Source organism: Balaenoptera musculus, chromosome 6, assembly GCF_009873245.2.
Source record: "Balaenoptera musculus isolate JJ_BM4_2016_0621 chromosome 6, mBalMus1.pri.v3, whole genome shotgun sequence".
Taxonomy (NCBI): Eukaryota; Metazoa; Chordata; class Mammalia; order Artiodactyla; family Balaenopteridae; genus Balaenoptera; species Balaenoptera musculus.
The window spans coordinates 27,961,682-27,975,169 of NC_045790.1; the positions used below are offsets into that span (position 1 = coordinate 27,961,682).

Here is a 13,488-nt window from a genome sequence, read left to right on the forward strand (position 1 = left end):
GATTTGGTACTTAAATTGGCAAAATATTCCCAGGACTGGCACCACAAAAAGGTTGCAAAGGCTAGTAGTCCTCTGAAAATCCTTCTGGTTCCCCCAACCCTCCAGGCCGAGGTCTGCAGTACTTACTTTTCATCTGTAAACTTCTCAGGTGTAAAGTCTGCCTGCCTCTCCGTCTCATAGGGTCGATATTCCCTGTAGGATCTCCGCTCTGCTCTATCAAGCGTCACCTCTGTCCCCCGGCTCTCACTCCATCCTTGCTGCTCGCCTCTTCTGGAAGTTCGTTTCTGGCCTGACAGGGAGAAATCAAAGGGGAGAGCTAGAACACAAGGTCTGCAGCAGCACGTTATTACAGGTACTTTTAAATTTTACTTTTCTAGAAATCAGTGTCATAGGAAAATTTGGGAAGTTTGGAAAAGTTCAGAGAAGAAAAAAAGTTGCTGATACTACTACTGCCCAGAGTCGTCTTTTAATAAAACTTTGACATTACCATTGAACCCCCTATGTCCTAGAAAGTATGATAAGATAAACTATACCAACTAACTTACAATTACAGATATTTTACAATGACTCTGTGATAGCTACGGAGATATATTATCAACTACATTTCACAAGAGCAGCTTTATCAAAACATGGTAGCTAAGTTCCTTCCAGAAAACTAAAGGATAAATACCCTGTATTCCAGAACATATTTTGAGAATCCCAACTATAGTTTATCATTCATTGGCTAATAAAGTTTTCATTTTTAAATAGTTTGTACCATTATATCGTTCTCATTTGAAAACAGATTTTCCTGCTCTTTGATGGGATTTACACATTTATGATCACACTTCTCAAATATGAGGCCAAGCTGGTATTTGCCAACTCATGCAAGGGCAGGCCAGCACTTGAAGGGGCATCTCCCGTCCATGGAGCGGCCAGCACTGAGGAGGCAGGGGCTGGGGCACTCCAGCCTTCTCTGTTCTTTTTACTCCTCTCGGTTTTGACGTTTTAAAATTTTTCAGCAGGGTCTATGTCTTAAGGCAACTAATATTTGGTGAATATATTGTGAAGAACTTTGTTACTTCTTAAATCATCTTCCAAAAATGTGTGTTTATCTTTTCTTTGTATACATTTAATAGGTCTCCATCTCAAACATTATGTACAATTTTCATTTTAGTAGAAAATTTTAGATTTTTCTTGGTATGTCACCCTTCACATTTATTGTATGGCTATAAAAATATTAAATGTACTTGAGTTAATGGGTATTTTTTTAAACTACTGGGTTCCTCTTCTACTTAGGCAGATACTTGTGACTCTTAAGAAATATATGTTTACATGTATTCTCCTATTTTCCCACTTAATATTTTCTATCTAATCTTTATAAACTAGGCACATGTAAATATTAACATAGTTCCAATACGTTACTAATCTCATTTTAAAGCAAAAATCATGTCGTGACACCAGTAACACAAAACTGTGCGATTTATTACTTGTTAGCTAACAAAGTATTTTTTTGAAATGTGAAATATTGCACAACAGATCTAAGTTCAATCGTAAGTTAATGTCCCATAACCTAGGAAATGCTTAAATCTGATTTGCTTCCTGAAGCCACAATCTGAGCTTGTGACATGTTTAGGATATAGGAAAGATGTTATCATAAACAGAGCATTATGCTTTTATTGCAGAAACAGAGACTGACACTGGTGCCCAATTGCCCAGGAGTATGCAATGCCAGATCCGAGCGCACACACGTTACTAAGAGAGATCAAATTTGGAAGAGGCATTTAAAATGTAAGGTAGAAAATGTTATTGTGAAAGTTAACTACCTAACAAGTTGAAAACTATATTAGACCATGACATAACAGCAAGAACATCAACAGTAACAATACTTTTCAATACTTTTCCCTCAATGTAAAAAGTTATTTTAATACAGTTTCAAATTTCCTATTCATAACCTGTAATTAAAAAAAAAAAAAAACAACTAAATATCTCCACTCAACTACAGAATTACTTAGGAGCTTATTCCCACCTTCTTTCTGCTTTCAAGGTTATTTTAAAAATTGTATCAATTAAATTTGGAATTCATCATTCAAAATTTAAAATGACATTTGCTGCATACTTTATACTAAAGCTTCTTCCAAAGCTTCTGTGTATAAGTTGAAAACCATTAAATATAACTGGCAACTTATTAGAATAATTATCAATACCCTGCAAACATTTCCTTTTCCTCCCAAAATCCAAAAAACAAAGACAATAGGGGTCCAGTTTTTTCCACAATTTACTACTAAGGGATTCAAGAATGCAACTGAACCTAGTTTTTCTGTGCTAGATCAGCGGCTCCAAGTGGATATGCAAACATTGAATTTTACTAGCCCTTTCCAATAAAAGGCTGGCATATGCAGTCTGATCACTGATGTAACCCCAAGCCCACATGAAGGGACAATAAAATTTATTGTGAATAAATTTAGAATACAATAAAATTTACAGTGAGATTTCCCCCAAATAAATTTGAGCTTTGACTCAGAGATTAGTTCTGAAAGGCCAGGAAAAGCAAAGCTGAAACAGCCTCTGAAGACTTCAAGGACGAATTTTTTTGAGCAAGGCTCATCCAAGGGTCTATGTATATTGTTAAATAGTGAAGGCCATTAAAAACCTATTTCTATGGGAAAATCTTATGATTTCCACATCCTTTTGAGATTAATGTTTCCGTTATATGTCAAACTTGTTTTGACTTTGATTCTTGTCTACACTAAGCATTCATTTATAATATTCTAACTAAATTAAAAATTTTGAGTGTTAGAAAAGTACAGTCCATATCAATTAGGGCTACAAAACCTTGAGAGAGTAGCTCTCTAACACCCATTACAGATAAATTTAGCACAGTAACTACATAAACGGAAATTAATGAGCTGTTTGCTCCTGAAATAACATGCTTGAAAAAGAACTAGAATTACAAAATTTCCATTTTAACTACAAAACTAACTAAAATTCTTTAATATAGATCTCAAAAGCCAGATCACTTGGATCATAAACAATTGACAGAAAAAAAGTTATAAATGTACCAGATTACAGTGCTAAGTTTATTAGTTTAGCAAGTTATAACTGTACTAGATCATAATGCTAAATGCAGGTTACAACCCAGTTTATATCATGTAAATTTAGAAAAAAAGAAGTAGCTCTGTGCAATTATGTATGTAAATGCAAGGTGTTAAAAGTAAGAAAAATACAGGATTTTCACTTTACTTCATACACTTTTGAATTGTTTAAAATTTTTATAACAAAAATGCATGACATTTTTAATAGTAAAAAGGTTAAAAAGCAATACATGGACATAGAAAACTAAATTCAGTTTCACATTAAAATACATATTTTCACTTGTTAAAAAATAAAGCTTAGCCTTTCCCAATTCTCTTATTACTATGATATTTATCTAAATAGATTTAGAAGAAAAGATAGAACATAATGCAAAATGTACAAAATACCTCAAGTCTCACTCACTGTTTAAATAGGCTCATAAATGTACTGGCCTACCAAGGAGTCTTGGGATATCCAATAGCATTTTAAATAATTTTCAATATTTTTATTATAGTGACTTAATTTTCTGATTTTCAAGAGATAATGCTGGATTGAACTTTCCACAGATAAAGGTAAACATTACCTAGTTGCAGGAGTCAAAGCCCCAACACTCAAATCAGGTGTTATTCTCTCAGGGCTGGGCTGCACAATTTTTATCAAGCAAGGACCAAGTCAGTAAAGCCAAGTTGAATACACTGCCAAACACTGGCTGGAGTGGTCGAATTATACATCTTAACATTCTTTTTACGGAAACCTTAGGACCACTGTCTTATTTTTGAAAAACAGAGGAAACACAGGTGGAAACTTGTAGGCTTTGCCACTGATGCAGTTCAGGTGAGAAGACTCTTAAGCACCCTCCGTCCCTAGATGCAGAGAGTAGTACACCAAGCTTTGCCCTTGCCGTTCTGGTTAAGCAGGGAGTGGGGAGCTTTGAATATTCTTGTTGAAAAGGTTAATTAAAAACGCTTTTCTTAAAGCAGCCTGAGTTAATGACAAGTTACACAACCCATCAATGCTGCCTGCTATATTGAAAAGTCGTGCGGGATGACTGCTGGAAGCTCCGTAAGGGGGATGGATGGGTGAAGGCACAGAGCTTGGAAGGCGCCGCCGGGGACCCCGCGTCCACCCCCGCCGCATTCTGCTCGCGGCCCTGCCGTCACAGCCCGCCCCCGAGGTCACCCAGGACTTCCCTCTATCACAGAGGCCCCAGCCCCTCACCCCGGCGATCCTTCACACACCCCGGGCTCTCGCCACCACCCCCAGGGTCCGCGTGCGCCCTCCTCCATTCTCCCTAAAAGGCGCTCCCCTCCCTCCTTCCCACCACACTACTTTTTGCCTCCCGACGCGAATCTTGCAGAGGTTGGGCTGCAGGATGGAGAATGTCCCTGCTAGTTCTAGATCTGAGAGCCCCGGGGCAGCGACCTCAGTGTTCGCCCCCACACACCAACCCAGAAATATCCCTCAACTTTGCCCAACTTGTAAAGCCTCAGTTTCAGCGTTCTGAAACCCCCTACTCCAAGCCTGCACTCTCCTTCGCCCCCAGAAGGGACTGGGAAAGGCCAGAAGGTGCATGACACCCCCCCCCCCACCCCGTCCTCTTTTCCCACCCTCCTCGGCCACAGGGACCCTCAACTCCAGCCAACTCTTCCCGGAGCCCCCTCCCCTTTCTGGAACAGATTCCAGTGATCCCAGTCTCGTAGTAGGAGGTCGTGGGGCTGCTGAGGAGAGGTGACCTCCATGACCCCATTCTCCTTCCCCTCCCGCCCACCGCGCCCACCCGGGGGCATCTAGGTGCCGGGCGGAGCGCGCGTACCGGGCGGCTGAGGGCCGCCCCCTGGGCTGTCTGGCTGCTGCGCGCCGGGGGCCGGGAGGCTCTTGCGCTCCTTCTGAGACTCCCTCCGGCCGCCGCCCGCGCCGGGTCTGTGGCCCGAGGCCCCAGCCGGGCTCCTGCCGCCGCGGTTGCCAGCCCCGGCCGCCGCCCCCGCCGCTTCGTCGCGCCTCTTGCGCTGCAGCTGCTGCTGGCGTCGGCGCTCGGCCTCGCGCAGGATGTCGAACGGGTCCGACTCGTCGTCTAGCAGCTGGTGGAAGCGGTTGGCCACGACGCAGCCGAAACTCTCCTGCATCGCGGCGCCTGCGGCGGCCGCGGCCACAGGACTCCCCAGAGCGCCCTTCATGCCGCCGCGGCCACTGCGGGCCCGCCGCAGGCGGTCCACGCGAGCGAGTCTCACCGAAGCCGGCAGCGATGACCCATCCTACCCGCAGCTACATCCCTCCCCGCCCAGCCCAGTCCCGTCCCTACCAGCGCCCGCCCCCGCGCCGCCGCCGCCGCCCGTCCAGCAGCTTCCCGCCAGCCAATCAGCGCATGCGGACACGCCCCCTTTCCTAGCCAGCACGCCTGGAAACCCAATCAGCGGCCGGCTGCTGTCACGTCATGCGACCTCTATGCCCCTCCCCACGATTCAGCAGGGAGGGGCAGGACCCAAGGGGCGGAGCTACTGGGAGGAGCAACGAGCCTTGCGGTCCAGGCTGCTGGACCGTGCAGGTGGGTCACGGCCATAATTTATGTTCTCTCTGGGACTGGGTCCACATTCATCATCGGCCACACTTCTTTAAAGTTTATACACTGATTGAGCCATTCAACAACTGTATAGTGTACACTTACTATGTGCCTGGCGTTATGTTGTAGGAGATACTAGCTCTCTGTTTTCGTAGATCTTACAGCCTATAGGCAGAAAAGTGCCCTGAAGAAAAGGCACAGACTTCTCTATGATCCTATAGCAGAGAGACTTGACCTAATTAGGAAGTTTGGAGAGGCTTTCCCAGGGAATGACGGTTAAGCTGAGATCTGAAGGATGACAAGGGACATGAGTAACGGCAAGTGCACAAGTCTTGAGTTGGGGTGGAGCACAGCCCATTCAAGCTCAAGGAAATGGATTGCTAAGAGTTGGGGGAAGGCCTTATTTTGGTCTTTATTCTAGGAGCAGCGGCAAGCAAATTTTAAGCATGAGCACGTGTTTGAAAAGACCGCTGTAGCTGTAATGTGAAGGACTAGGTTGGAGGGAGGTCAAAATGGATGCAGGGAGACCAAGCTGAAGATTGCTGCAGAGCTCCAGGGAAAAGGTGATGATCACTATCCTTGGATAGTGGATACTGTCAGTGGAGGTGAAGAGAGTAGTAGATCCAAGAGCTATTTTGGAGGTTATATCAACAGGACTCAGTGATGCACCAGATATGGGTGGTGAGGAAAAAGGAGGAGAGTATGATGACTCCTATTTTTCTGGCTCTTGCAACTGGAATGGTGATGCTATTCACAAAGAAACAGAGCATTTATAGACCACTTTGATGAGAATCATAAGTTCAGTCTTGGACATGTTGAAGTTTAGGGTTTTGTTTGGTTGGTTGGTTCGTTGGTTGTTTTATTCAACTGAGGGCTTGAAGTTCAGAGAAGAACTATGAATTGGACTTTCTCCAGGAATTCTTGCCTAGGCACTGGTGGAGACACTCTTGGCTGCCTATACTACAGCCCTTCCTTTCCCTCTTACACTTTCCCAAAACCTGTGTTTTGTTAGGGCATCAAGGAGCTGTTTGCCCCAGGGGGGAACTGGGCCCTTTTCCAGCCTCAAACTTGATTAATCTTAAATCACCCATTGTAGTTTCATTCCCCTACCAATTATTGGTGTAGGAATAGGCTTCTGGTGCAAATCTGGCAGAACAGACCTGAGGGAAAATATTCTGCAGGATTTCTTGGAGGGATCATTTTTCTTGTACCTAAAAAGGGATTGTGACAGGATCTGCTAACTTTCCACTTCTGTACTTTGGTCCTTGTTATGTGAGGAGGGCATGATGCCTAGAGTGCTGGCCCTTATTGTGACTATGAGGATGGCAGAGAAGAAGGATGGAGAAAACCTAGTTCCTTGATGATGTGGAGCTGCTGACTTGCCACAATCGGGAAACTTCCTGCCTCAGACTTATTATTATGTAAGACAATAAATGCCATTATCGTTTAAACTAGTCTTAGTTGTACTTGTTTCTTGCATCAAAAGCATTCTGTTATAGCATCTTGCTCAGATACATCAGTACCAGCTTTTACTTTCCTTTAATAGCAAATGGAAAAGGAACCCTTCATCTTAACTGCTGCCAGGTCTGTGTTTTACTCACTTATTCAACTTTCTGTCATTCCCGAGGAAGAGAACAGGGATGATGTCCGTCTTATTCATTATTGCAACATATTCCCAGTGCTTAGCATTCTAGGTAGCTGTACCGTAGGTTCTCAGTAAATATTTGTTGAATGAAGATTTTAAGATATCTGGTCTTCTCCTTCTTGGAGTCAACAGAGGCTTATGATCAAAAGCCTATACTTTTTATCCAAAAGAATTGAGAGCAGGTGTTCAAACAAAAACTTGTACCTGAGTGTTCATAGCAGCACTACTCGCAATAGCCAAAAGGTAGAAACTACCAAATGCACATCAGCTGATGAATGGATAAACAAAATGTGGTGCAATGGATTAATATTTGGTCAGAAAAGGGAATGAAGTACTAATACCTGCTACAACATGGATGAACCTTGAAAACATTATGCAAAGTGGAAGAAACTAGACACAAAAGGTCACATATTGTATGATTTCATTTATATGAAATGTCCAGAATTGGCAAATCCATAGAGATAGAAAGCAGATTAGTGGTTGCCAGGGGCTCAGGGGAAAAAGAATGGGGATTGACTGCTTAAAGGGCATGAGGTTGCCTTTTAGAGTGATGAAATTTTTCTGGAACTAAATAGTGGTGACAGTTAAATACCACTGAATTGTAAAATGGCTAAAATAGTAAATTTTATGTGTATTTTGCCACAATTTTTTTAAAGCTTATATTTTGGAGTTAGACCATGATTTGAATCCTGGCTATGCCACTAACTGACTTTGTAACCTTGGACATATTCCTTATTCTTGTGCCTCAGTTTTCTCATCTGTAAAACAGAGAAAATAATGGTACCTACTTCAGAGGGTTATTGTGAGAACCGGGTCCAATAATGCATATGAAGTGTTCATTACCATACCTGGCCAGAGTAGATCCTCAATAAAAGTTATTTGATAGTAATTATGATACCAAAGAGAAAAAACCAAAACATGCACACAACCATACAACTCAGAAAATAAAGCATACAAAAAAAGCAGTGAAGTGTGGATGCTGAACGATACCACCAGCCCTTCCATAACAGTTACTTATTGGCACCAGTGGAAATGCAGTGAAGTTTAACTACATACAAAATGTAAATTGCCTTGAGTTAATTAATAGGCAAATTCCACTAGGAATAATAAAATAAAATACACTAAAATCTTCCAGATTGACTTAAAATTCACAGAAAGTTAGAGAATTTACAAGCATGTAGCTTTATTACCTTTGATTACATGCAAAGAGCAACACCTGGGTGAGGGCCAAGGCGGAGGGGCCAGTCAGGCTATAAAGTGTGTGAGTTTTTGTGAATCATCATTCCATATACTCTGTTTTGCCACTGGATTATTACTCCCTCTTTGCTTACCTTTCTCCTCTATAAAACTAGGATGATTAAAATTGGTCCTGTGTTCCGCATATGGTTGATGGGAAGATAAAACAAAGAAGTAAATTTTAAAAGGTTAAAAAATTTAACATTATTTTACAGTTGTTTCTACTTGAATAATATATGCAAGAACAAAAATATTTTTCCTAACTCAAAGAGGATCTCATCTGTCTTTTGTGCCAGTTGAGTCAATTGTGATAAGATCAGTGAAATTATAGGTCCTGGTTTAGTTGTTAACAGGTGGAAGTGAATTTAAATTCAGTTTCCCACAGCAAATGAATAAAGCAAGTTCACAGTCTCAAAGTTAGGGGTTATAGAACCATAAATCATTAACAATCAGGATGCTGCAGTAGAACTTCCAGCAAGCCAAATTCCATTTATGACGACCAGAAACAGAATATTTAAACCAGGAAAGGACCTGCACCCAGCCTACTAATATTTGTATTCTTGTTGTCACTGAGGTTCTTTCCAGCTTTTTTTTTTTTTAATTTTATTTTTATTTATTTATTTTTGGCTGCGTGGGGTCTTTGTTTCTGCGTGCGGGCTTTCTCTAGTTGTAGCCAGCGGGGACTACTCTTCGTTGCGGTGCACGGGCTTCTCCTTGCGGTGGCTTCTCCTTGCAGTGGCTTCTCCTTGCAGTGGCTTCTCCTGTTGTGGAGCATGGGCTCTAGGGCACGCGGGCTTCAGCAGTTGTGGCGCGCAGGCTTAGTTGCTTCGCGGCATGTGGGATCTTCCTAGATCAGCGATCGAACCTGTGTCCCCTGCATTGGCTGGAGGATTCTTATCCACTGCGCCACCAGGGAAGTCCTCTTTCCAGCTTTCTTATGTCAAGATGTTACTGGCTACCACAGTGCTTTATATCCTCAAGGCACTCATGCCAATAGAAGAGTTTTTTATTCTCTCAAAATTCCTACTATTAAAATGTTGGTTTTGGTTGTAACTTTATTTTATTTTATTTTATTTTATTTTTTTAAACATCTTTATTGGAGTATAATTGCTTTACAATGGTGTGTTAGTTTCTGCTTTATAACAAAGTGAATCAGTTATACATATACATATGTTCCCATATCTCTTCCCTCTTGCTTCTCCCCCCCTCCCACCCTCCTTTTCCCACCCCTCTAGGTGGTCACAAAGCACCGAGCTGATCTCCCTGTGCTATGCGGCTGCTTCCCACTAGCTATCTATTTTACATTTGGTAGTGTATATATGTCCATGCCACTCTCTCACCCTGTCACAACTCGCCCCTCCCCCTCCCCATATCCTCAAGTCCATTCTCTAGTAGGTCTGTCTCTTTATTCCTGTCTTGCCACTAGGTTCTTCATGACCTTTTTTTCCCCCTTAGATTCCATATATATGTGTTAGCCTACTGTATTTGTTTTTCTCTTTCTGACTTACTTCACTCTGTATGACAGACTCTAACTCCATCCACCTCACTACAAATACCTCCATTTCATTTCTTTTTATGGCTGAGTAATATTCTATTGTATATATGTGCCACATCTTCTTTATCCATTCATCCGATGATGGACACTTAGGTTGCTTCCATGTCCTGGCTATTATAAATAGAGCTGCAATGAACATTTTGGTACATGACTCTTTTTGAATTATGGTTTTCTCAGGGTATATGCCCAGTAGTGGGATTGCTGGGTCGTATGGTAGTTCTATTTGTAGTTTTTTAAGGAACCTCCATACTGTTCTCCACAGTGGCTGTATCAATTTACATTCCCACCAAAAGTGCAAGAGTGTTCCCTTTTCTCCACACCCTCTCCAGCATTTATTGTTTCTAGATATTTTGATGATGGCCATTCTGACCGGTGTGAGAGGATATCTCATTGTAGTTTTGATTTGCATTTCTCTAATGATTAATGATGTTGAGCATTCTTTCATGTGTCTGTTGGCAATCTGTATATCTTCTTTGGAGAAATGTCTATTTAGGTCTTCTGCCCATTTTTGGATTGGGTTGTTTGTTTTTTTGTTATTGAGCTGCATGAGCTGCTTGTAAATCTTGGAGATTACTCCTTTGTCAGTTGCTTCATTTGCAAATATTTTCTCCCATTCTGAGCGTTGTCTTTTGGTCTTGTTTATGGTTTCCTTTGCTGTGCAAAAGCTTTTAAGTTTCATTAGGTCCCATTTGTTTATTTGTGTTTTTCTTTCCATTTCTCTAAGAGCTGGGTCAAAAAGGATCTTGCTGTGATTTATGTCATAGAGTGTTCTGCCTATGTTTTCCTCTAAGAGTTTGATAGTGTCTGGCCTTACACTTAGGTCTTTAATCCATTTTGAGTTTATTTTTGTGTATGGTGTCAGGGAGTGTTCTAATTTCATACTTCTACATGTATCTGTCCAGTTTTCCCAGCACCACTTATTGAAGAGGCTGTCTTTTCTCCACTGTATATGCTTGCCTCCTTTATCAAAGATAAGGTGACCATACGTGCGTCGGTTTATCTCTGGGCTTTCTATCCTGTTCCATTGATCTATATTTCTGTTTTTGTGCCAGTACCAAACTGTCTTGATTCCTGTAGCTTTGTAATATAGTCTGAAGTCAGGGAGCCTGATTCTTCCAGCTCCATTTTTCGTTCTCAAGATTGCTTTGGCTATTCGGGGTCTTTTGTGTTTCCATACAAATTGTGAAATTTTTTGTTCTAGTTCTGTGAAAAATGCCAGTGGTAGTTTGATAGGGATTGCATTGAATCTGTAGATTGCTTTGGGTAGTAGAGTCATTTTCACAATGTTGATTCTTCCAATCCAAGAACATGGTATACCTCTCCATCTATTTGTATCATCTTTAATTTCTTTCATCAGTGTCCTATAATTTTCTGCATACAGGTCTTTTGTCTCCTTAGGTAGGTTTATTCCTAGATATTCTTTTTGTTGCAATGGTAAATGGGAGTGTTTTCTTAATTTCACTTTCAGATTTTTCATCATTAGTATATAGGAATGCAAGAGATTTCTGTGCATTAATTTTGTATCCTGCTACTTTACCAAATTCATTGATTAGCTCTAGTAGTTTTCTGGTAGCATCTTTAGGATTCTCTATGTATAGTATCATGTCATCTGCAAACAGTGATAGCTTTACTTCTTCTTTTCCGATTTGGATTCCTTTTATTTCTTTTTCTTCTCTGATTGCTGTGGCTAACAATTCCAAAACTATGTTGAATAATAGTGGTGAGAGTGGGAAACCTTGTCTTGTTCCTGATCTTAGTGGAAATGGTTTCAGTTTTTCACCATTGAGGACAATGTTGGCTGTGAGTTTGTCATATATGGCCTTTATTATATTGAGGAAAGTTCCCTCTATGCCTACTTTCTGCAGGGCTTTTATCATAAATGGGTGTTGAATTTTGTCGAAAGATTTCTCTGCATCTATTGAGATGATCATATGGTTTTTCTCCTTCAATTTGTTAATAGGATGTATCACGTTGATTGATTTGCGTATATTGAAGAATCCTTGCATTCCTGGAATAAACCCCACTTGATCTTGGTGTATGATCCTTTTAATGTGCTGTTGGATTCTGTTTGCTAGTATTTTGTTGAGGATTTTTGCATCTATGTTCATCAGTGATATTGGCCTGTAGTTTTCTTTCTTTGTGACATCTTTGTCTGGTTTTGGTGTCAGGGTGATGTTGGCCTTGTAGAATGAGTTGGGGAGTGTTCCTCCCTCTGCAATATTTTGGAAGAGTGTGAGAAGGATAGGTGTTAGCTCTTCTCTAAATGTTTGATAGAATTCACCTGTGAAGCCATCTGGTCCTGGGCTTTTGTTTGTTGGAGGATTTTTCATCACAGTTTCAATTTCAGTGCTTGTGATTGGTCTGTTCATATTTTCTATTTCTTCCTGGTTCAGTCTCAGCAGTTTGTGCATTTCTAGGAATCTGTCCATTTCTTCCAGGTTGTCCATTTTATTGGCATAGAGTTGCTTGTAGTAATCTCTCATGATCGTTTGTATTTCTGCAGTGTCAGTTGTTACTTCTCCTTTTTCGTTTCTAATTCTATTCATTTGCATCTTCTCCCTTTTTCTCTTGATGTGTCTGGCTAATGGTTTATCAATTTTGTTTATCTTCTCAAAGAACCAGCTTTTAGTTTCAGTGATCTTTGCTATTGTTTCCTTCATTTCTTTTTCATTTATTTCTGATCTGATCGTTATGATTTCTTTCCTTCTGCTCAATTTGGGGTTTTTTTTGTTCTTCTTTCTCTAATTGCTTCAGGTGCAAGGTTAGGTTGTTTATTCGAGATGTTTCCTGTTTCTTGAGGTAGGCTTGTATTGCTATCAACCTCCCTCTTAGAACTGCTTTTGCTGCATCCCGTAGGTTTTGGGTCTTCGTGTCTCCATTGTCATTTGTTTCTAGGTATTTTTTGATTTCCCCTTTGATTTCTTCAGTGATCACTTCGTTATTAAGTAGTGTATTGTGTAGCCTCCATGTGTTTGTATTTTTTACAGATCTTTTCCTGTAATTGATATCTAGTCTCATAGCGCTGTGGTCGGAAAAGATACTTGATACAATTTCAATTTTCTTAAATTTACCAAGGCTTGATTTGTGACCCAAGGTATGATCTATCCTGGAGAATGTTCCATGAGCACTTGAGAAAAATGTGTATTCTGTTGTTTTTGGTTGGAATGTCCTATAAATATCAATTAAGTCCATCTTGTTTAATGTATCATTTAAAGATTGTGTTTCCTTATTTACTTTCATTTTGGATGATCTGTCCATTGGTGAAAGTGGGGTGTTAAAGTCCCCTACTATGATTTTGTTACTGTCGATATCCCTTTTAATGGCTGTTAGTATTTGCCTTATGTATTGAGGTGCTCCTATGTTGGGTGCATAAATATTTACAATTGTTATACCTTCCTCTTGGATCGATCCCTTGATCATTATATAGTGTCCTTCTTTGTC

At 40.9% G+C, this 13,488-nt stretch overlaps 1 protein-coding gene across 1 annotated transcript in view; it reads right to left on the reverse strand.

The window, feature by feature from the left end:
* Positions 1–5,327, reverse strand: part of HABP4 (hyaluronan binding protein 4) — a 35,196-nt gene extending 29,869 nt beyond the window's left edge. Inside the window, exons 1-2 of the mRNA XM_036856510.1 lie at positions 4,868–5,327; positions 127–289 (exon numbers count right to left, since the gene is read on the reverse strand). Coding sequence (XP_036712405.1) covers positions 127–289; positions 4,868–5,228 — 524 coding nt within the window. The 5' untranslated portion in view covers positions 5,229–5,327. The remainder of the gene's footprint in view (positions 1–126; positions 290–4,867) is intronic.
* Positions 5,328–13,488: the final 8,161 nt, after the last annotated feature.